Source organism: Lynx canadensis, chromosome B2, assembly GCF_007474595.2.
Source record: "Lynx canadensis isolate LIC74 chromosome B2, mLynCan4.pri.v2, whole genome shotgun sequence".
NCBI classification, from domain to species: Eukaryota; Metazoa; Chordata; class Mammalia; order Carnivora; family Felidae; genus Lynx; species Lynx canadensis.
The window spans coordinates 74,330,956-74,354,283 of NC_044307.1; the positions used below are offsets into that span (position 1 = coordinate 74,330,956).

At 32.7% G+C, this 23,328-nt stretch overlaps 1 protein-coding gene and 1 long non-coding RNA gene across 5 annotated transcripts in view; one reads left to right on the plus strand and one right to left on the minus strand.

Moving 5' to 3' along the window:
• Window positions 1-20,248, plus strand: part of LOC115514148 — a 97,769-nt gene extending 77,521 nt beyond the window's left edge. Inside the window, exon 3 of the long non-coding RNA XR_003968889.1 lies at window positions 20,172-20,248. This is a non-coding gene — a long non-coding RNA (uncharacterized LOC115514148). The remainder of the gene's footprint in view (window positions 1-20,171) is intronic.
• IBTK (inhibitor of Bruton tyrosine kinase) overlaps window positions 1-23,328 on the minus strand; it is a 91,504-nt gene that overhangs the window by 7,505 nt on the left and 60,671 nt on the right. For 2 of the 4 annotated variants that reach the window (XM_030315896.1, XM_030315895.1), the window contains exons 22-26: window positions 21,728-21,831; window positions 20,197-20,360; window positions 18,705-18,797; window positions 18,039-18,182; window positions 5,392-5,541 (exon numbers count right to left, since the gene is read on the minus strand). In XM_030315896.1, the coding sequence (XP_030171756.1) occupies window positions 5,392-5,541; window positions 18,039-18,182; window positions 18,705-18,797; window positions 20,197-20,360; window positions 21,728-21,831 (655 nt within the window). Of the gene's footprint in view, window positions 1-5,391; window positions 5,542-18,038; window positions 18,183-18,704; window positions 18,798-20,196; window positions 20,361-21,727; window positions 21,877-23,328 lie in introns of all 4 variants that reach the window. The other 2 variants (XM_030315894.1, XM_030315893.1) reach the window with 1 other exon arrangement.

The window sequence follows — 23,328 nt, forward strand, 5'->3', positions numbered from 1 at the left end:
GAAACAGCTACAATTTTACCTCATTTATTCATCTTATTCTCACTGAGCACCTACTACATGCTAGAAAATAAGCGTTGGTAATTCAGTAAGGAGCAGCGATCAAACTTCTCTCATTGAGATGACTCTCCTCTCCTATGCTTTCATTGAATATATAGTTGGATATAAAAACATTAAAGTATTTGTAGGTGAAAACACTAAACAATGAATCACACTAATAACAACTGTGGAAAGTGTGATGAATAAGAAATGCTATGGGAACACATAGAAAACTGACGCAGGAAGGGAAGTCTGACTTCTCCGTAGAATATGACTGAATAGAGACTGAAAGAAGAATCAGAGTCAACTAGTCAAAGGGTAGGCAGGTGGCCAGAAATAAATGGCATTTGAGAAGAGAACTAGAATACAGAGATGTTAAAAGAGAAAGATAAGAGGCTGGCAGGAGCCAGACTATGTAGGCCTTAAAGGCCATATACAGATTCTAGCTTTCACCCTGCATTTCAGTAAAGAATATACTGGCTCAATATACTGGAGGAATGTAAGAAAAGCCATGGCAAGTACCAGTTAGGCTACTCAGGTGGCCCAAGTGAATGATCACAGTAATATGAACGAGGGAGAAAACAGTGAAGACAAAGTTTACTATATGATCTGATAAATTTTCAAGATCTAAAAATGACATGTCCTAATGGTAGACTAGATATTGGTCAGGAAAACAGAATGTTAAAGACTTGCAAATGCCATTTACCAAGGAAGAAAACTCAGGAAGAATGGGCTTTTTAAAAGAGAACTTTTGTCTTAATTTTAAGCTAAGTATTATGATATACCTTTTTGTTTCCAACTAACCATAAAATATTCCATTCTTCTCATTAAGAACTGGACTTTATATATGCATTTTTTATTTGAAATAGAATTGACAATGTCATCTTAGCTTTAGGTGTACAACTGTAATTCAACAGTTCTACACATTATGCTATGCTTAACCACAGTAAGTGTAGTCACCATCTGTCACCATACAACATTATTACATATAATGTAATATAGCATAGGCTATATTCCCTATGCTGTACTTTTCATCCCCATGACTTACTTATTTTATAACCCCAAGTTTATACCTCTTAGTCTCCTTCACTTATTTTGCCCATCCTCCCAACCCTCTCCCCTCTGGCAACCACCAATCCATTCTTTGTATTTATGTCTCTGTTTTTGCTTGTTTCTTTTGCTTTTTTAGATTCTGCTTATAAATGAAATGATATGGTATTTGTCTTTCTCTGATTTCTTTCACTTAGCATAGTACTCTCTAGGTCCATCCATATTGTCACAAATGGCAAGATCTCATTTTTCTTTATGGCTAAGTAATATTCCATCACACACACACACACACACACACACACACACACACACATCTTCTTTATCTATTAATCTATCTATGGACATTTATGCTGCTTCTATACCTGTCTATTGTAAAAAATGCTACAATAAATATAGGGGTGCATATATCTTTTTGAAATAATATTCCTGTTATCTTTGGGTAAATCAAGAAGAAAAAATCTGGAAAATTTTTGGAAGAAAAATCAGGGAAGGGGATGTTTTTTGTATATATTTAAAAAAAATTTTTTTTAACATTTTATTTATTTTTGAGACACAGAGAGACAGAGCATGAGCAGGGGAGGAGCAGAGAGAGAAGCAGACAGAACCCGAAGCAGACTCCAGGCTCCAAGCTGTCAGCACAGAGCCTGAGGCGGGGCTTGAACTCACAGTTTGTGAGATCATGACCCGAGCCAAAGTCGGACGCTTAACCGGCTGAGCCACCCAGGCGCCCCATGTTTTTTCTATATTTTTGTTTGATTTTATGAAAGGGGTATGAGAAAAAACGTTTGGTTTTGGACATAAAGTTTACAGTATTTCAGAACATCTAAGTGGGATGAAGATATCAAGAAGACAGTTAAGTAAGTCTGAAGCTCAGATGATAGTTGTGGGCAGGTGATAAAATTTTTGAATCTTTATAGCTAATAACTGAAGATAGAAGCTCATGAAATAGTGTAGAAAGAATATAAAGTGAAATGAGAAGATGACCTGTAATTGAACTTCAAGTAGAATGAGTCACAAAAAAAAAGTTCATGGTTTTGGCAATATGGAGGTCACTGCTGAACTTCACCTCAACTGTTTCAGTTTAGTAATGGGACTGGAAGCCAGACTGGATTAAGAAGTGATTGGGAGCTGACAGCCCTTTTGAGAAATCTGGCTGTGAAGGGAGTAAGGGATTGGTAATGATAGGACAACTGTTAGAAGAAAGCGTGGGAGATGACTGAGGGATTGATTACCTCACCCAGACCACAAGAGAGAGATTTGAGCATATTCAAAACCAGATGGGAGGTATCTACCTAAAAGGAAAAAGGCTGAATATCCACAAGAAAAGAAAGGGATAATTAGCAGCTTAAGGCTTTTGAAGTGGAAAGGAGTTAAGATGCCAGCACAGGTACAAATACTAACCTTAGATAGGAAAAATAACTCTTCCAGTGCAAAACAAGAAAGGAGGAAAAAAAAAAGAATACATGCAGATGCAGATTTGTGTTTCATATTAAGAAAATAAGGAAGTTACATGTCTTTCTATTTAAAAGTGGGTCTACATCACTCATCACACAATTTACAAAAACCAATGGTATTCTTATTTCTTTTTATTATTGAAAAAGACTATATTCAGTTTTTAAAAGTATTATGATACAGGATCATTACTGAGTATAACAAAAGCCAACTTAAAATTTTTAAAAACCTGGGATTGAAAAACATGAGAGATAATGATTTAAAACATCTGTTTAGAATCTGTAAACATACACATTTATGAAATATATAAACAAATGCATGTGTATGTGTACAATGGCATTCAAATGAAGTTGAAAATAAACACCTTTACTGTGAGAACTTAAGAGACTGTTACTTATGAATGGAATAAAATGTCCTTCCCTCAACATTGTTAAGAAAACACCTTATAAATACTGAATAGTTTGTCATTTTCAGTGTACAATAAAATGTTCACCAAACATTTGTTGGTATTTTTTTTCTGAAATACATTTTTTAAAACTAAAAATATATAAATACTTTTAATACACTGAAGGTCATTGGCATGTTAACTTCTATTGCCAGGTTCATTCATTCTTACATCAATTCAAGAATAAAATTTCTTCTGTCATCTTTAAGTGAACTGTGCTCTTAAAGAATCTGTGAGTTGATTTTTATATCATTTATAACTACTTATTTCAGTCAAGATTTTCTTAATATTAGAGAATTAAAATATGCTTTGTACACTGAATTGTGTAAGGTTTTTCTTCTCTTTTGGACTGTGTTCTAAATAGGCAGGGGCTATGGTAATTTTATCACTGTAACTCTAGTACCTAGCATCATGTCTGATAGAGAGCAGATAAGTCATTAAATATTTGCCAATTTTAAGCTACATATGTCTTACATCACACCCAATTCTGTATTTATGACCCTAACAAACCAGCCTTAATATTCTTTTTCCTAAGTAAGCATATAAAACGTTTATCTGTTTCATATGTTAGAGTTACATTTAAGATTTTTATTTTAAAATCATGTTCTACTAATAAAAGTTTTCATAAAGATAGGAAGAGAGAGCAAATGATTTTTTCAGATTCTTTCTGATCCCTGATTTTCCATATTGTAAGTAAATGGCTCAAGATCTTTGGTCCCAAATATACATTATCTATAATAAGGCAGTCAGTCACGACATAAACTACAAAAATAGTTTAAAGAGTTCATCTAAACCAGTAGTTTCCAATGTTGTTAGAAGACTTTGACAGTTCTTCAGGAGCTGCTTGTAAGGTAGATATGATAAGGTTAAACTAGTAATGGTTCCCACATCCCTCTTCTTGATTCAATCGGCAAAACATATTTGATAACATTGGAATTGGACATAAGATTTCATTTAAAAAAAAGGGTTTAGGGGGAAAAAGGCTTAACAAATAGTGAAAAAAGGTTTATCATTACCTAAAACAATATTAATCTGGTCACAGCTGACATTTTTAATTATGTTTTTGTTTTGTCTAAAATACTTTAGGGATTAATATCTTTGGGAGATGTCATATTAGCAAAAATAAGAAAAAAAAATTCCATTTAGTCAACCAACTTGAAACACAGTTCTTTCTTCCAACACAGGACTATCTAATGCTCTAAGAATGTTCCTTTTTGTACAGTGATTAAGAGAATTTACATACCATGGCAAAGAAGCTATTTTTATTAGAAAATTGCTTTTAAATTATGCTTAGATTTTCATGTTCCATGTAAGCATTTAAAATACGAAACCTCTTTTAAAATACATTGGACCTTTCAACAATAGCCAAATTATGGAAAGAACCTAAATGTCCATCAACTGATGAATGGATAAAGAAGTTGTGGTTTATATATACAATGGAATACTACTTGGCAATGAGAAAGAATGAAATGTGGCCTTTTGTAGCAACATGGATGGAACTGGAGAGTGTGATGCTAAGTGAAATAAGTCATACAGAGAAAGACAGATACCATATGTTTTCACTCTTATGTGGATCCTGAGAAACTTAACAGAAGACTATGGAGGAGGGGAAGGGGAAAAAAAAAGTTACAGAGAGGTAAGGAGGCAAAACATAAGAGACTCTTAAAAACTTAGAATAAACTGAGGGTTGATGGGGGTGGGAGGGAGGAGAAAGTGGGTGATGGGAATTGAGGAGGGCACCTGTTGGGATGAGCACTGGGTGTTGTATGGAAACCAATTTGGCAATAAATTCCATATTAAAAAATTAAATAAGATGTATATACAAAAATAAATAAATAAAATAAAATACAATGGACTTTAAAAACTTGTATCAAAAATAGCTAGAGAAAAAACTGGAAACACCCAAAGGTCCATCATCTGTTTTATATCTACATAATGAACTACTACTCAGCAATAAAATGGAATGAACTATTGATACACACAGCAACATGGATGAATCAAAAACTACATACTGAATGGTCCTACAGGTATAAAACTAGAATATACAAGGTGGTCTATACTGACACAAGCAGGTTAGTAGCTGCCTAGAGAGCAAAATGGGGTGGGGAGGAAGAAATTACAAAGGGGCATGAGGAAACTTCTAAGAATGATGGTTATATTCACTGTTTTGAGTGTAGCTAGTGATGGTTTCACAGGTACATATGCCAAAACATCAAATTAAATACTTTAAATATATACAAGCTTACTATAAGACAATTCTACCAAAATAAAGCCTCAAAAAAAAGACATGTTAATTTTCAGTGTAAAAGAATGTGTAAAAATCCGCCTGATAAATTTTTAAAGATTTCAGAACGTGAAACTACCATAGAATTTTTTAAGATAGAAAATGTATAAGTTTAACTTATTACCTTTCAACTTTTGGAGACTGGGAATTTTCTATTCCTTTAAAACAAACTTTTTTGACATGATCTCCTGAACTGTGACCAGTAACAGATTTTTTTTCTTCTACTAAGAAATCCCGGAATGACTTAGATGAAACTGAATGTAGAGAAGATGCCCTGCAAAAGACAAAAGATCATGTTAAGACATCCATTTTTTAAAAGGTCAGTGCTAGAAATCACAATGGGAGAATGGGGAAAATGTACACCAAAAATTTTACAATATTATGTAATTAGTTTTTAAGGCGATGCTGGGTTCTTGCTGTCAGTTGTGAACTAATCAAAATGATGTGATTAAAAAAAAAAAAAAAAAAACGATGGAGACCAACACTGAAGATAACCCAGATGTTGAAATTAACAATGATATTAAAAACAAGTATTATAACTATGCCTAAGGCAACAATAAGAAAATGTGCAGAATAAATTAAAGAATAAGCCCAGAGAAAAACTATGAAAAAGAATAAAACAGAAATTCAAGAACTTTTAATTCAATATTTAAAAAACAAAATTCACCGATGAAGGTAACAGACGATTAGAAAAGAGTCAGTAAAACTGAAGATAAAGCAATACAAAATTTTGAATCTAAACAGAGGGAAGACTGAAAAAATTTCCACCATGGTGACTTAGATAATATCAAAAGGTCTACCATAAATATAACTGGGAGTCCCAGAAGGAGAGGTGAGAAATATGGCTGACAAAAATATTCAAAGAAACAATGCCCAAGCATTCCCCAAATCTGGTAGAAGATACAAATTTAAAGATTGAAGAATTTTAGCAAACCCCAAAGATCAATCTAAAGAAAACCATACTTAGGCACATGAGCAAACTGCTGAGAACAAAAGATCAAAAGAAAATCTTGAAAGCATCCACAGAAATACAACACAGTATGAAAACATAGATTATTAGAAACAAGGATAGCCAAAAGACAGTAGAACAACATATTTAATATGAGGAAAGTAAGGAAGAAAACTATCCATCCAGTTCTCTATATGAGTGAACCTGGACAAGGATCCTTTCCCAAGTCAGGCTCTGAAATGATTACAGTCCTCGTTGAACTCTGATTGCAGCAATGTAAGACTTGAGCCAGGGGCACCCATAAGCAATAACTCTGTGAAGCCATATCCAGAGGATATGAGACAATAGGACCCAAAGGAACTATGAGACAATAAACACTGGTTGTTTTAAGTCATTATTTAGGGATAATTTGTTACAAAGCAATAGATAATACAAGATACTACTGGAATTAAAAAGATAATAAAGATTATGATAACTTTGTGCAAATAAATTTGACAACTTACATAAAATGGACAAATATCTTGAAAATACAATTTATCAAAGATAACAAAAATAGAAATAAAAAAATATATAGACCTAGCTCTATTTAAAAAATTGAATCCCGCAGTTTTTTTATTGTAGAAATTGACAAATTGATTTTAAAATTTATATGAGAATACAAAAAAAAATTAGATTTGTCAAAGTATTCTTAAAGAAATACAAAGCTGGAAGAAGATAAAACAAGTCACAGGAATCAAGACAGAGTGGTACTGACATAAAGATTAACAGATCAATGGAAAAGAACAGAGAGCTTACATATAGAACCTCATATATACAGTCCTTCTACTTTCAATAATTAAATTACCAAAGCAATTCAGTGGTGAAAGTAATTATCTATAATAAACAAATGGTTTATAAAAGAAACCTTTACCTTTATCTCACACCATATCCCCAAATTAATTCAAGATGGATCATATATCTAATATAAAAGCTAAGTATCCTAGAAGAAAACAGACGACTATAACTTGGTGGTAGGCAAAGGTTTCTTAGGACTTATATAAGAATAAACATCAACTACAGAAATGATGAATTACACTTAATGAAAATTAAAACTTCTCATCAGAAGATATTAAGAAAACAGAAAACATTTGCAAAACACATATGTGACAAATGACTTGTATCCAGACCATAAAAAGAACTCCTGGAACTCAAAACTTAAAAACACAAATAATAAAAGTCAAGGGAATTTCAAAAAGCAAAAAGGATTTGAATGTACACTTCACAAAGAAAGTATGCTAATGATGAATAAACACATAAAAAGTACTCAGTATTCACCAGGGAAACACAAAACCTCAATGACAGGCTGCTACACACCTACCAGAATGGGTCAAATTAGTTGACAATACCAGTGCTGGCAAGAATATGAAATAACCAATACTCTCATACATTGTTGCTGGGAGGATAAAATGGTCCCACACTGCTGTGGGGAAAGGACTGGCAATTTTGTAATAAGTAAACATGTATCTTCTGTATAATCCAGCAATTCTCCCTGGTATTTATACAAAAGAAATTAAAATATATGTCTATTAAAAGGCCTACACAAGAATGTTCAAACAGCAGCTTTATTCACAATAGCCAAAAACTGGAAATAGTCCAGGTGTCCATCAACAGGAATAAATACAAACTGTGGTATATTCATACCTTGGAATACTACCGAGTAATAAAAGGGAATAAACTATTGGTTCACACAGCCCAGATAAATGTGAAAAACATGCTGAATGAAAGAAAAAATATGCTGAATGAAAACAGAAAAAAGTATATAATGTTTTGTTCTCACATAAACTTCTAGAATGGGCAAAACTAATCTGAGGTCAAAAAAGAAAAATCACCACAGTGGTTGACATCGATACGGAGAAGGGACCAGGATGAAAAAGAACTTTTTGAAGAAAACTTTCAGCGATAATGGTAATGCCCAGCAATTTATTAAATAAAGATAATAAACAACGACCAAGTGAGGTTTCTTTCTCCTGGAATGCAAGGGTGATCTAACACTCACAGGATAAAAGAGAAAAATCCTATAGAAAAGTCCTATGATCTGAAATATGACATATATTTAGGGATAAAATTAACAAAACACAGACAGGCATGATCTATACACTGAAGACTATAAAAAATTGCTAAGAGAAACTAAGGAAGATCTAAAAGATATTACATGGTTCATGATTGGGAGACTCAATATTGTAAATTGTCAATCCAATTCATCTACAAACCCAAAACAATACCTAAAAAATTCTAGTAGACATTTTTGATAAACTAATCTAAGATTTATACAAACATGGAAAATTTTAAATTAGAAAAAATAATTTTGTATAAAAAGAACAAAGCCAAAGAAATTATACTATCTGATTTACAAAAGCTATCATTATTAAGTCAGTATGATATGGGCTTAAGGATATATACATGTAGATCAAATGGAACTCAATAGGAGTCCAGAATTAGACTGACACATATATGGTCAACTGATTTCCAGCAAAAGTGCCAAGTAATAAAATGAGGAGAGGACAATCTTTTCAACAAATTGTGCTGGAACAACTAGATACCTGGTAAGGAAAAAAAAAAAAAAAGGGTGGGGGGGGGGGAAGGGGAAAAAAAAACCTTGGGCTCTATCTTACCCTATATATAAAAATAAATTTGGGGGCGCCTGGGTGGCGCAGTCGGTTAAGCGTCCGACTTCAGCCAGGTCACGATCTCACGGTCTGTGAGTTCGAGCCCCGCGTCAGGCTCTGGGCTGATGGCTCGGAGCCTGGAGCCTGTTTCCGATTCTGTGTCTCCCTCTCTCTCTGCCCCTCCCCCGTTCATGCTATGTCTCTGTCTGTCCCAAAAATAAATAAAAAAAAACGTTGAAAAACAAAAACAAAAAAAAAAAAAACAAAAAAAAAATAAATTTGAATCATAAACCCAATCGTAAAAGCTAAACTTATAAAACATCTAGATCAAAACAAAAACAAAATTTTTGTAACCTTAGTCAAAGACACAAAAAGCCCTAACATCAAATAACAACAAAAAACTGATGCAATGCATTTTATCAAAATGCAGAACTTCTGCTCCTCAAAACATAATGTTAAGAAAATGAAAAGCTAAACTACAGAGTGGAAGAAAATATTCACAAAACATCTATATCTAACAAAGGTCTTACTTCCAGAATATAAAACTCTAACAGTACTATATTAAGAAAATAAACTGCCCAATTTATAAGGCAAAAATCTGAAAATGCATCCCAAAGATATGAAAATGGCCAGTAAGCCCCTGAGAAATGTAAAATAAACCACACCTACCAGAATAGCCAAAATTAAAAAGATTAAGTGTACCAAGTGTTGGATAGGGTATGGAACAACAGGAATTCTCACATACTACTGGCAGAAATGTAAAATATGACCATTCTGGAACACCTGGTGATTTTCTGATAAAGTCTAACATTCACTTAATATATGACCCAGCAATTTCAACCCTAAGTAAATAAAAATACAGGTCTATTAAGACTTGGATATAACTTTTTTTTTTCATAAAAACAAACTGGAAACCCAGTATTTCTCAACAAGAAAGGAAGAAATTACAGATACATGCAACAACATGGATGAATCTCCAAAACTTTAAGTTGAATGAAGGAAACAGAATATACTGGACTTCTACCATTTATATAAAGTTCGAGAGCAGGCGAAAACTAAGTTATAGTGACAGAAATTTCATCAGTGGTGGCATGGGAGGAGGGTAGAGAGTGACTAAGAAAAGGTATTTGGATGATGGACATATTTTTAAAATTTTCATTGGGGTGGTGAATATACAGATGTAAATACATTTGCCAAAACTTCTATATACAAAGTTAGTTCGTTTACTGTATTTAAATTATACCGTGACAACGTTATTAAAAAAAGAACAGAATAGAAAAGGAAATCTGCACTCCTTCCCAAAAGACTAAAATAAAGTTAAAAAATTCCAAGTTTTGGTAAAGAGGTGGAGAAAGAACAACTCATAGACCACTGATGAGAATGTTTTGTCTAAAATGAATCTAAAAATGAATACATGCATATCCTATGACCCAGTTATTCCTAGTTATATACCCAATAGAAATGCAACTGTATGTATACCAAAGACATGAACTAGAATATCTATAGTAGAACCAATCCTAATAGTAAAAAAAGGAGGATACTCAAATGCTAACAAAAATTGAATGAATATTTACACAATGGATATTAGTACTCATCAAAATATGAATGAGTTTAATAAATATAACATTGAACAAAGGAACACAATTCTATTTATATATATTAAAAGAAAATCTATGGAAAGAAAAGTCAGAGGAGAGTGGATGATAAAAAAGATAGTGGGGTTGGTGGCTGGGGAGGGGGCATGGCAGGGTGGCAGGAGGGGCCTAGATACTGGTAATGTTACTTCTTGATTTGAATTCTGAGTGTGCAAGATGTGTTCAGTTTGTGAAAATTCAACCTATACACTTGTGATAACTGCACTTTTAAGTGTATATAATGTTTTAATAAAAAGTTACTTAAAATGTAAACCTAATTTTACATGGATAAAATAGAAATAAAAATTAAGTTGACCCTAAATACACAAAATTAATCATACTCACTATAGGTATAATACTTTGATAATTAAAAGTAGAATGTATTTTAGAATAATATTCACCAAAAACAGGCAAAAATTTAATCATCTATACAGACCAACTGAGCTTTCAAAGATCTCATACTCAGATTTTTATGATATCAGAATCTCTTAATAATCAATGCTTTATTTTACTATCAGTACAAAAGCAATTTGCAGGATAACAGTCAGGATTAGGCACACAGCCTCTGTTGCTAGACTTCCTGGGTTCAAATTTTGGCTCTGACCTTCATAAGTTAACCTTTGTGCTTCAGTTTCCTCATCAATAATATGAGGATAATGTTTGAGAATCAAATGTTAATTTGTGGAAAAATACTTAAAATAGTACCTGTTACAGAGAAATGCTATGTAAGTCTTACTATCCATAATTTTCATAGCATTTAACAAACTGTGATTTAAGAGAAAAAGAAGACAATGAGAACAAGGAAGTTCTGACATGAAGAAATATAATCAGTTATAATAGGCTTAGTATTTTTCTAAAGTCTGAGAAAAATTAAAAAGATAACCCTTATTATTTTGTACACTAGATCTACACCATATTCTTGGCATCATTTTCAGAATCCTTAACATTAGATAGTCAAAATTCTCAGCAATAATAATGTAAACAACTTCCAGGCCTAAGTTATTTTTTTTTTTTCTATTTTCTTTACTCAGAAAACAAAGTGGCCATGTCAATAAGTGAATACAAATGCTAACTGGATAATTCTCCAAAAAGTTAAACTCATACTTGGAAGAAACCTTAAAATCCATACCTAGATTAAGTTCATAAACTATTTGAGGTAGTCCATAAAAAAGTGAGGACTTCTAAAATCCTATATCTTGTCTGAATAACTCATTTGTACCTGAATCTGACCTAATTACCAAATTATATTTGTAAAACACTTTAACGTGCATCCTGTCATTTAATTCTTACAATAACAATCCTGAAAGATAAGCATTTTTATCATTTCCTATGTTTAAAAGAAGAGTATAACCAAAGTGCGGGGATCACGAGAGATAAGGCAGAACCAGTTCTTAATGATGGAACCCATCCTTGCCATCTAGTCTACTGTTGCCTTCTGTAAGAAATCAAGACAATACTTCCTATAAAGTGCCAAAGATAACACAGATACTGATGATCCACACTTTGTTTTGCTATCGTATGAGATAAGCATCAATTCATAACAAAACTAAAAATTTTCACCAAATTTCTATTTGCTCAATAAAGATTAGATCAATACAAAATGTCTCACATAAGATTTTTCTAAGAAAAAAGTTCACCAAAATTTAATACATATTATAACCATATTACAAATTAAGTTATAACTTATTAAAATATTAATGGATAAAATTTACATATTTGATTAGACATTGTTGAATATACTAAAATGTTTCATGCTTTGACTCAGTTTCAGCTTCATAATACTCCTGTGAAATAGGTACTATTTTTAACTCTATTTATAGACAAGGAAAGTAAGACCAAGAAAGATTAAAAAACTGATCTAAGTTTACATTATTCCCAAGTAACAGATACAGGATTTAAACTCAAGCAAGACTCACTCCAGAACCTAAGCTTAATCACTATACTGCTGTGCCCATATTTAAAAGTTCTTTACTCTAAGTAAAACCTTAAATCACATCAGAGAAATTTTCCTTAGAGATTTGTACTAGAAACATGATCTACTAAGGTATTCATGCTAAAAATATTTCTTCAAAAGAAACTTACCTATAACTTGACAAAAAATTTTCCCCAAACACGTACATACACAAAACATAATAAAAAGTTAAACATATATACAAAAGAAATCACTCCCCATTTCTTTAACAACTCTTTCCTCCTCCCCAAAGCACACATACCTAACAGTTTCCATTGACAAGGTAACTATGGTGTAAAGTACAGTGTAACATTAGCAATTTGCGAACACTGCTGGCAAAAATTCTTGCTGGAGAATCTATTGAATGTCCCCTGTAAGTAATTCATATTTCTAAATACAGAAATTTCATAATGATCTGAAAAGCACAAGTTGTCAGATTTATCCTAGCAGTAATTTAGGGACTCCTAGATATAAATGACATATATACTTCTTAAAAACTCTGAATTTTCTTTTTAAAAACTACTGATAATATCTCCTTTGGAACAAATATAAGTAACAGCGCTTACAAAATATCTTAAACTCACATGTTCATTAATCATGCTTACTGGTTACCTATAAAAATGACTTACCCAGATTTCTTTAAATGAGTTCTACTATTCTTTCCACTGATGATGCCATAATTTGGAACAGTGTCTGATTTCCCATGATTTTGCTTTCCTAACCCAGGCTCTGGCTACTTGCCATCTTAGCAGCCACAGTAACTTTATGAAGAAGCATTTGTAGACACTTACAGCCACACTAAAACTTAATCAAGATTTTGTTTCTCAGCTACAGCAGCCCTGAAATTTTTGCCTTAAGAAATAAAATTTTCAGCTCTAAAGAGTTAAACATTGAAATTAGTTTATAATTTATGGGTTACCTGTATATGGAATTTGGAAGAATTTATATTTATACATCAAGCCAGGCCACAAAGCTTGCGCATTCTTCCACTCAAGATGGTGAGAAATGTATTATTTCTCCAAGTAAAACTGTTGATAATGAAAACTGGCCAACTCTCAAATACACTTGGTGTTTGCACACTAGATTTAAATTCAGCCAATCAGAACTTATTCTAATGCAAGAAAACAGTTGTCTTTAATACATATTGCCACACCTAACTGTAGACAGCAGGAGCACAACTATGTACTACGAGTTATATAAACTAGGTGAACGAATCTGCCAACAAACTAGTGAAAATCCTTCCCATAATCAGAAGCAGACTCACAGGGCTAATTTGTGATGTGCTAAGAAGTTGCACCTTAACCTCAAGATAAAAACATAGCATAAAAAATCTTGTAAGGAAAAAAAAATCTTGTTAGAGGATTCTTCAGGATGAGGAAGATACACTTTTAAGAAATATCTTTAAAAACTTAAATCACTACAGGGGCGCCTGGGTGGCGCAGTCGGTTAAGCGTCCAACTTCAGCCAGGTCACGATCTCGCGGTCCGTGAGTTCGAGCCCCGCGTCGGGCTCTGGGCTGATGGCTCAGAGCCTGGAGCCTGTTTCCGATTCTGTGTCTCCCTCTCTCTCTGCCCCTCCCCCGTTCATGCTCTGTCTCTCTCTGTCCCAAAAATAAAATAAAAACGTTGAAAAAAAAAAATTAAAAAAAAAAAACTTAAATCACTACAATACTGAATATACTTTATAAATACAATCTGTAAATCAGATTAAAATGCTAATTTAAGCTTTTCTAATTTATTCATAGCACAGTAAAATTTAAATCTGACCAAGTTTCATTAGATGAACACTTACATGGGATACTCTCAGGAAAACAAATCTATTTCATTTTTAGTTTCTTCAAACATATACTACCATATATTTGCACCCTATGTGTAAAAAGTATTCAACAATCAAATAATGATTATTTCCATTTATACTAAATATGGATCAAAATTCATGAATACCAACCATTTTATAAATAGGTTCTTAAAATCTCTAACAAATATTTTATTAGTTCCATTAACTTATAAAATTTCCATAACAAAACAAAGCATATGTATATATTTTATATGCTTATTTGATTTTTAGATACATATTGACAAATTAATACCTATATTTTGCTAAGTTCCATCAGCCCACTGTACAATGAGTACAAATAAAAGTACATATATTCAGAAGAATTTAGCAGAAAGAAACTTTAAAAGATCCTTCAGATACCAAAAATATAGTCTCAAGAAGCCAAAAATGCACAAAAAGTGCATAAATAATTTTATAATTCACTTTGATAATAATTCAGAATAAAATTATAATTAAACTTACTTGGTATCCTAAGATACATGAAATTATTGATTAGTTTGTACTTTTTAATTTTATTAAAGTATGGTTGACATACATTATATTAGTTTCAGGTGATTCAACATTTATATACACTGAAATGATCACCCACCATAATCTAGCTACCATCTGGCAGTAACATTGTTACACATTATTAACTATATTTCCTGCTCTGCATTGTATCTATGTGTCTTATTTATTTTATGACTGGAAGTGTGTTACTTTGACTTTTTAATCCCCTTCCCCTTCTCCCATCTGGCAACCACCAGACTGTTCTTTGTATGAATGAGTCTGTTTCTGTTTTGTTCATTTGTTTTTTAGATTTTATATATAAGGAAAATCATAGAGTATTTCTTTCTCCTCCTTATCTCACCTAGCATAATATCTTCTAGGTCCATCCATTTTGTTGCAAATGCCAAGATTTCATTGTTTTTTATGGCTCATATACCATTGTGTGTGTATACATACACACACATACATAACACACCTTTATCCATTTATCCATCAATGGTACTTACTTGTATCATATCATGGCTATTATAAATATTGCTGCAAAGAACACAGGATTCTATATTTATCTTTTCCAATGAGTGTTTTCATCTTCTTCAGATAAGTACCCAGAAGGAGAACTGCAGGATCATACGGAAGCTCTATTTTTAATTTTGTGGGAAACCTTCATATGGTTTTCGATAGTTGCTGTACCATTTTGCATTCCACCAATAGTGCATGAGAGTTCCATTTTCAACACATCCTCACCAACACTTATTATTGTCTTTTGACAATCATCATTCTGACAGAAGTGTGGTATCTCAATGTGGTTTTGATTTGCATTTTTCAGATGATTAGTGATGCTGAACATCTTTTCACATGTCTATTAGTTACCTCTTTGTATGTCTTCTTTGGAAAAATGCCTATTCAGGTCCTCAGCCCATTTTTTACTTGAGTTGGGTTTTGTTTTTTTTTTTTTTTTTTGGATATTGAGTTGTAGGAATTCTTTATGTATTTTTGATATTAATCCCTGATCAGTCATATCATTTGCAATTATCTTCTCCAAATTAGTAGGCTGCCTTTTCATTTTGTTGTTCACACTGATGTCTAAGAGCTTACCACCTCCATTTCCTTCTAGTAGTTTTATGGTTTCTGTCCTTAAGTCTTTAATGCATTCTGAGTTTATTTTTGGATATGGTATAAGGAAATGGCCCAGTTTTCCCAACACCATTTGTTGAAGAGATGTGTTCTTTTCCCCTTATATGTTCTTGCTTCTTTTGTCAAAGATTAATTGACCATATAAGCATGAGTTTATTTATAGACTCTGTATTCCACACCATTGATCTATGTGTCTGTTTTTGTGCCAGTACCATACCTGTTTTGATTATTACAGCTTTGTTCTTTCTCAAGATTACTTGGGCTGTTCAGGTTATTTTGTGATTTCATACAAATTTTAGGATTATTTCTTCTAGTCCTATGAAAAATGCCCTTGTTATTTTGATAGGGACAGCACTGAATCTATAGATTGCTCTTGGTAGTATGGATCATTTTCTGGGTTATTTAAAATGATGTGTGTGTTATCTGTTGTATTATGGGACAAAGTGAGCTTACGGTCCTCCTAATCTGCCATCTTTCCTGGGATCCTCCCCTACTTTTTGTTTTTAAATAATAAAAGTGAATAATGGCATAGCTAAAACTATATTACTAAGCCCAAAGCTTCCTCATGTGCTTAGTTAATTCTCTCAAGTTACAGATATTTAGTATCTTGAGAGCTGATCCAAGAACTTTCTTTTTATCTTTTCTATACTTTTCTTAATATTTATTTTTTGAGAGAGAAAGAGAGAGAACAAGTTGGGTAGGGACAGAGAGAGGGAGACACAGAATCCAAAGCAGGCTCCAGGATCTGAGCTGTCAGCACAGGCCTGACATGGGGCTCCAACTGACAAGCCATGAGATCATGACCTGAGCTAAGCTGGACGCTTAAGTGAATGAGCCACCCAGCTGCCCCTCCATACTTTTCTTTAGGGAAAACACAACTCAATGTTCTAACAGCTATCCCACAAACCCTACAGAGGGTGACCAAATCAGTCTACCATAGTCCATATATAGAAGGTGTGCACAAATACTGATGAATTTAAACATTCTACTAAACCCATTCTCTCAAGTTTTACTCTCTTTTATTCTTTACCTGGGTTTTCCCACATCTTCCTTTACTTTCTTTTCTGTGATCATGCTTTAGATCTGTAGTAAGTGGTTCTGACAGGCTACAAAGAAAAGGGAGGATGGAAGGGGGGCAGGAAGTACAACCTATTTTATACACCTCAAAACTGCTATCTGACCTCTTTGGAGATTACTCCTATTAATCTCCAAATTACAGGTAAACGGTAATGGAGAAAATCTCTATAATAGCAAGTAAATACTCCTGCTTACAGAAGTGACAATGAGGGGTGCCTGGGTGGCTCAGTTGGTTAAGCGTCTCACTCTTTTTTCTTTTAATTTTTTTTTTTAACATTTATTTATTTTTGAGACAGAGAGAGACAGAGCATGAACGGGGGAGGGTCAGAGAGAGAGAGGGAGACACAGAATCTGAAACAGGCTCCAGGCTCTGAGCTGTCAGCACAGAGCCTGACGCGGGGCTTGAACTCACGAACCGCGAGATCATGACCTGAGCCGAAGTCGGACGCTTAACCGACTGAGCCACCCAGGCGCCCCAAGCGTCTGACTCTTGATTTCGGCTCAGGTCGCAATCTCAGTTTGTGAGATCGAGCCCCACATCAGGCTCTGCACTGACAGCGTGGAGCCTCCTCAGGATTCTTTCTCTCTATTCTCTTTCAAAATAAATAAACACTTAAAAAATAAACAAGTGATAACGAAAACCAAGATTATTAACACTGCAAAGATATTCATGATGTATACAGAAGGACAAAGAAATTAAGGTGGTAAAAAATTGTTTATCCAATTTTTCTATGCTATATATTGTTTCTTACAACAAATGAAAAAAATGTAAGGCTCCTTCCTTAAATTACTTTAGTAATACATGCTAATTAGAATACCAAGAAGAAACTGTATCTATACAAAACATTTTGAAATCTATAATAGAAAGAATGACGAACAAATGAACAAACCATGGTGCATATGTCAAAACAAAAAAATTATTTTCCAAGGTCTAATTTTTAAGTTAAAGAGAGGAGTGAAATACTTGAAAAGTTAGGAGGGAAACCCAGAAGCCAAGAACTACCTTAAAAGGTAACACACAGATCTCTGCCTATTTTAATAAAACTTAAAGCATACCATGCATTCACTGGTTTCGGAGTTTTTGAAGGAGCAGTTAAAGCTGTTTCCATGCTACTTGTTCCTGAATTATTTTCTTTGGTAGTCATTGCAATCATTTTTCGTTGCTTCTGAGAAAGTTTAACTCCATGAGAAATCATTTTGCTAGAAATTAAATGAATTAGCATTAATTTCTGCTTAATGGAGGTTACAGGTAATTATACTGCTTTCTGTTTATTTGATGTGATTTTACTATTACTGGATCAAAATGGCCATAAGATTCAAGAGTGACAATATCAGTTTATACTATCGACGATCAAATAACAGTTACTAAATGAGCCTTCCTACTAATACATTTACATCACACTTGCACCAGAAATAGTCCACAATGATACTTTAGAGGCAAATTTCTGACAACACCATATTCTACGTGAGTTGGACTACCAACCAACTCAATCTTTGGCATGTATTTAAGAAATGTTACGAAGGCTATAAGCCTAAATAAAAAAGAGTTTATAACTTAGTTTGACATCAAAAGCAGAAAAACAAAACAAAAAAAGTCCAGTAGGTCTTTCTAATTGAGTTTAACATCAAATGCAGAAAAAGAGTATAGTAGGTCTTTCTAATTCTTTAGGACAGAACTATAAAACAACATGGTCTTTCCTTTTTTATGAGTTTTTAACCAACCCCAAATTTGTCTTTGGTGTAGCTCCACATTTTTGTCTATTTTCTTCAATTTGCATGATGGTTCGGAGATCCATGACAGGAGGGCTGACAGGACTAAAATACATATAAAATTTACTTTACAATACAGTTATTTATCCATAAAGTCCAATACCCAAACTTCACTGAAACTATAAATTATATGTAAGATTGATAATGAAAGGATAATTTAGGTTTATTTTGTCAGCTATGGCCAACTTCAAAAAGGATACTTTGAATGAAAGCTACTTTTATATATATATAAATAACTAAAATGCATCCAAAGTAATAACATAAAACTGAAACTCTTAAAGAAAAAAACAAAACAAAAAAAAAAAAAAAAAAAAAAAGCCAAACAATAGAATAATTCTTATCTAACTTAGGCATAAGAAACTGAAGTTCTGTTTAAATTCTTAACCTTTAAGATGAACAGAATTTGAAAATTATATTGTTTTTAACAAAATTCTTACTACTGTCTAATGATACCAACCACAAAAATTTTAAAGTAAAATTTGGGGATGCTCAATAATATCAGAAACCCACCAGAGGAAGTTGTACTATAATGAGAAAAAACAAATTCTACCATCCTTAGAAACAGCCGATCTATATTGCTGACTTTACATCAAGCCAATTATCTTAAAACACATTCAATAAAATAGTCTAGTGATTAGAAGATGCTTCTTGGGGTTCCCACAAATATGTTTACTTAAAAGGCAAAAAAATTGAGACTGATTTCTAAACTACTTTTAGACTATGAAACAACATAAACTGGCACATCATAATCTGGTCTTCCAACTTTGCAAAATACAGCATATTTCAAAATAATTATGTAAATATAATTGGTAAGTCAATTAACAGTTTTAGCCTATTATAAACCATAGTAGGTGTATAAATATGAAGCACAAGCTCAATAATTACTCTGAAAGAGTGCATTCTAATTATATTGACTCCTTCAATTAAAAAAATTGACTTTTCTAAATAAAAGAAAACTATGGATGCAATATAGGCAAGTTAAAAGCAGTGTGACATTGTTCTGAAAATTAACTGTGAATAACAATGTATTTTGTGAGATCTTAAATACCCCTTAATGTGCTAAAAAGAAAAAAGAAAAAAAAAGAAAAAAAAAGATACAATAAACCTACAAATGACAAAATGGTCTTCCTGAATGGGAGTTTTAATATATACTATCAAAAAAATAGCTTATTATTAAGTCACTGTATATCTAGATATAGATATCTGTGGGTTATATAGTATTTACTGGCATTCACAAATGACAGTACAGAGGGAACTAAATTCTGTCTGGGGAAAAAAGTGCCTATTTTAGCTAGCTAGTAATCTGTATGCATCTAGGTAATTTTCTGTGTATTAGAAATTTACATTAATACTTTTTAAATGTGCTTCATTAAAAATTTCCATTTGACTAAAAATAAATAGTATTTCTCCAACTAACAGGTACAGAACAAGATGAAAATCCTACCTGAAAGAGCCAGCAACCCAACTGGAAGAGCTTGTAGTATCAATTTTGTTACTGGGAATGGTCTGTGGAGCAGATATGTTAAGTATTGGTGATTTTTCCCATGGTTTTAAATCTTCCCTAGAATATGCAGAAGGTGTACCATTAAGATATGGTTTAATTTTCCCCTGGAGGTAAAAAAAAAAAAAAAAAAAAAACCCAAACATTAAAAAATAAATAATAGTAGACACCTATTGGTACTTAATAAATATTGGTTAAATTATATTAAAGCATAAAATCTTGTAACAATAATCATCTAGCATTCTTCTACTTTAGCATCTTAACCAATTCTCAAAACTTCTAAGTCACTATAACCCAGTTACCATGAGCTTTGAGAATAATTTTTAGGAAAGTAAGTTTGCACATTAAATTCCCATTAATATGAGCATTAAGTAAAAATGTTAATAAACGTTGCTGAAATAAGATATGAAGCAGTAACTTTAAAATTAATGTCCATGACTTTATACCAAACTTTCATTTTGTTTCATATTAATGTCATATAATTCATTCTGAATAAAATTAAAGGTAAATAATACTGACAGCTGAAAAGGAACCTTAAAACAATTGCCATTATAATAGGTCAAGGAAGTTATTAAAATGGTTATTTCCATTGCTAGGACAGATTCTTATTGCCAAACATTCACAGCATGCCTTTAATTTTCCTTTTAAACCTCAACTGTCCTCCACACCAACCTTGGTGTTAATATGAATTGCCCCAAAACCTCTATCTAGCTATATTAAAAAAAAAAACAAAAAAAAAAAAATCAATTCTTGAGGCCTAGAAGACTAAGAAGAACAGATAAATTTTCCACTGTCTCATGAATTTCTCGAAGTGCTAATAGTTTTGTGGAGGACTACGGATTAGAGAAAAATGACCTATATCTAATAAGTTAGACATTTTCCTTTCCTGTACATTAACAATTATGGAACAAAATGTTAAGAGATGTCTAAAAAATGGACTCTCTGGCGTTAAACTGGACTAGAAATTCTGCATTTTATGTCAATTGTGCTGGACCAGGAGAACTCCATTCCAGCCTGTATTGCTCCCATTAACATGATAGAGGGAAGAGACTATGCAGAATTTGAAGTTAGGCTTCCTTTCAAAATCATTTTCCTTTGACAGTTCTTTGGTGTTAACTGACATTTCACAAAGTAAATTTCAAGTAATTTAGCTATAAATATATTTTTCCAGATGTCTATACAGTGTTGCTATCTTCTGCATCAACATTATATTTTAATTTACAGAAAGAGGATTAGAAATGAATGTAATGTCATAGAGGGCTGAAACTGCCATTAAAATCTTTAAAACTAGAAACATAATGCAAATTCGAGAAAACTAATACTACATATATTACTAATCATATGTATTTTTTTATAAACCAGCCAGGAGAGTATTTTAAAGTTAGAGCAAAAAATAATAAAAACTAACAATAAATTATATAAAGATCTAAAATCTGAAGTTAAGAAAACAGTGCATTAATAAATAAAAACAAACCTCAATTTTATCTGACTGAAATCCTGCTGTGAAATCTGGGGAATGTAAATCTCTAGGACTACCCACTCCTGCATAGCTTCCTTCAGAATCTGATGTCAGCAGTTCTGGAAGAGATTCCACAGAATTGGTCTTACCAGATTTTAATAATCCTAAAAGGTAAAAATTTTAAAACACTTAAAATACAGTAAACATGTGTATATTACATTCAGTGAATTAAATAGAGCTAAAAGCTTCCATTTATCCAGATTTAATAACATTTAAATTCTATTCACTGTATCAAATCTTGACAATTCAAGCTAACTGAAGAAAAAAGTTAAAGTAAAAAACTAAAACAGGGGACTTTAATAAAACAGCAGTTTTATCCATTTCAATTATATAGCAATTATGCAATAAACATTAAGGAAGACACTTCTTTGGGATCTGCTTTGAGAAGTGATTCAGAACTTCTTTCTCCCCATTAAAAAAAAAAAAAAGACAAAATTAATAAACTTCAGACCGTCCCCTTTCTCATCTGTCTCTCTGTACCAAGTTCTCTGCACGCATGCAGACGGGGATTGGCCTCATTCTGTGTGGGAGGAACACTGTGGCCTTTCTACCTCTCATCTAGTCAAAGACTGGATGACTTTGGCCCTGTAGCAGAGGTTATGCTGAAGCCAACCGTGGCCTGATTGACGGTTTTTACTTCTGGAGAGGGGGATGGAATCTGTGGATTGACAGCTACTTTAATTAGCCTATTGCCTAAAGCAAAGGGCTGTTATGAAATGTACACACCATTTCTTCTCCCAGGCAAGCTAAATACCTGTTTCCCTGCCATATTTGGTATCCAGATTCATTAGTAGATCAAAGTCATTTCAAATATAAACAGAGAAAACAAACTTTTGCTTAAGTTCATGTGTTTACTTTCACATATTTCAAATTTAGTAGAATCTAAATGAGGTAGCAAAAAAACACATGACATGAGCTATAACTAAAAATTTGACTTAAAAATAAATAAAACACATTTTGCAACAATGTGGATGAAGCAGAGTGTATTATGCTAAGTGAAATAAGTCAGAGAAAGACAAATATATGACTGCACTCATTTGTGGAATTTAAGAAATAAAACAGATAAATACAGGGGAAGGAAAGCAAAAAAGATAAAAAAACAGAGAGGTAGACAAACCATAAGAGTCTCTTAAATACAGAGTACAAATGGAGGGTTGCTGGTGGGGTGCTGGGTGGGGGGATGGGCTAAATGGTAGTAGGCATTAAGGAGAACACTTGTTGGGATGAGCATTGGGTGTTATATGTAAGTGATGAATCACTAAATTCTATTCCTGAAATCATTATTACACTGTATGGTAAATTGGACTTAAATTTTTAAAAAGGAAAATAAATAAAACATACTGTCTCTTATATATTTAAATAAGTGGGTTTTCCTTAAAGTAAATCACTCTGACAAGATATATGCCTCTTTTGTTGCTGTCACTGCTCAAATAGTTTGGAAGTAACATTCAGCACTCCCCCCATCTTTTAAATATTTTTAAGAGCAGCAAATTTTTAAAAGAGTATATTTAATGCCAGAATGCTACCAAAAGTCAATTAGAAATAAATCTAATGAA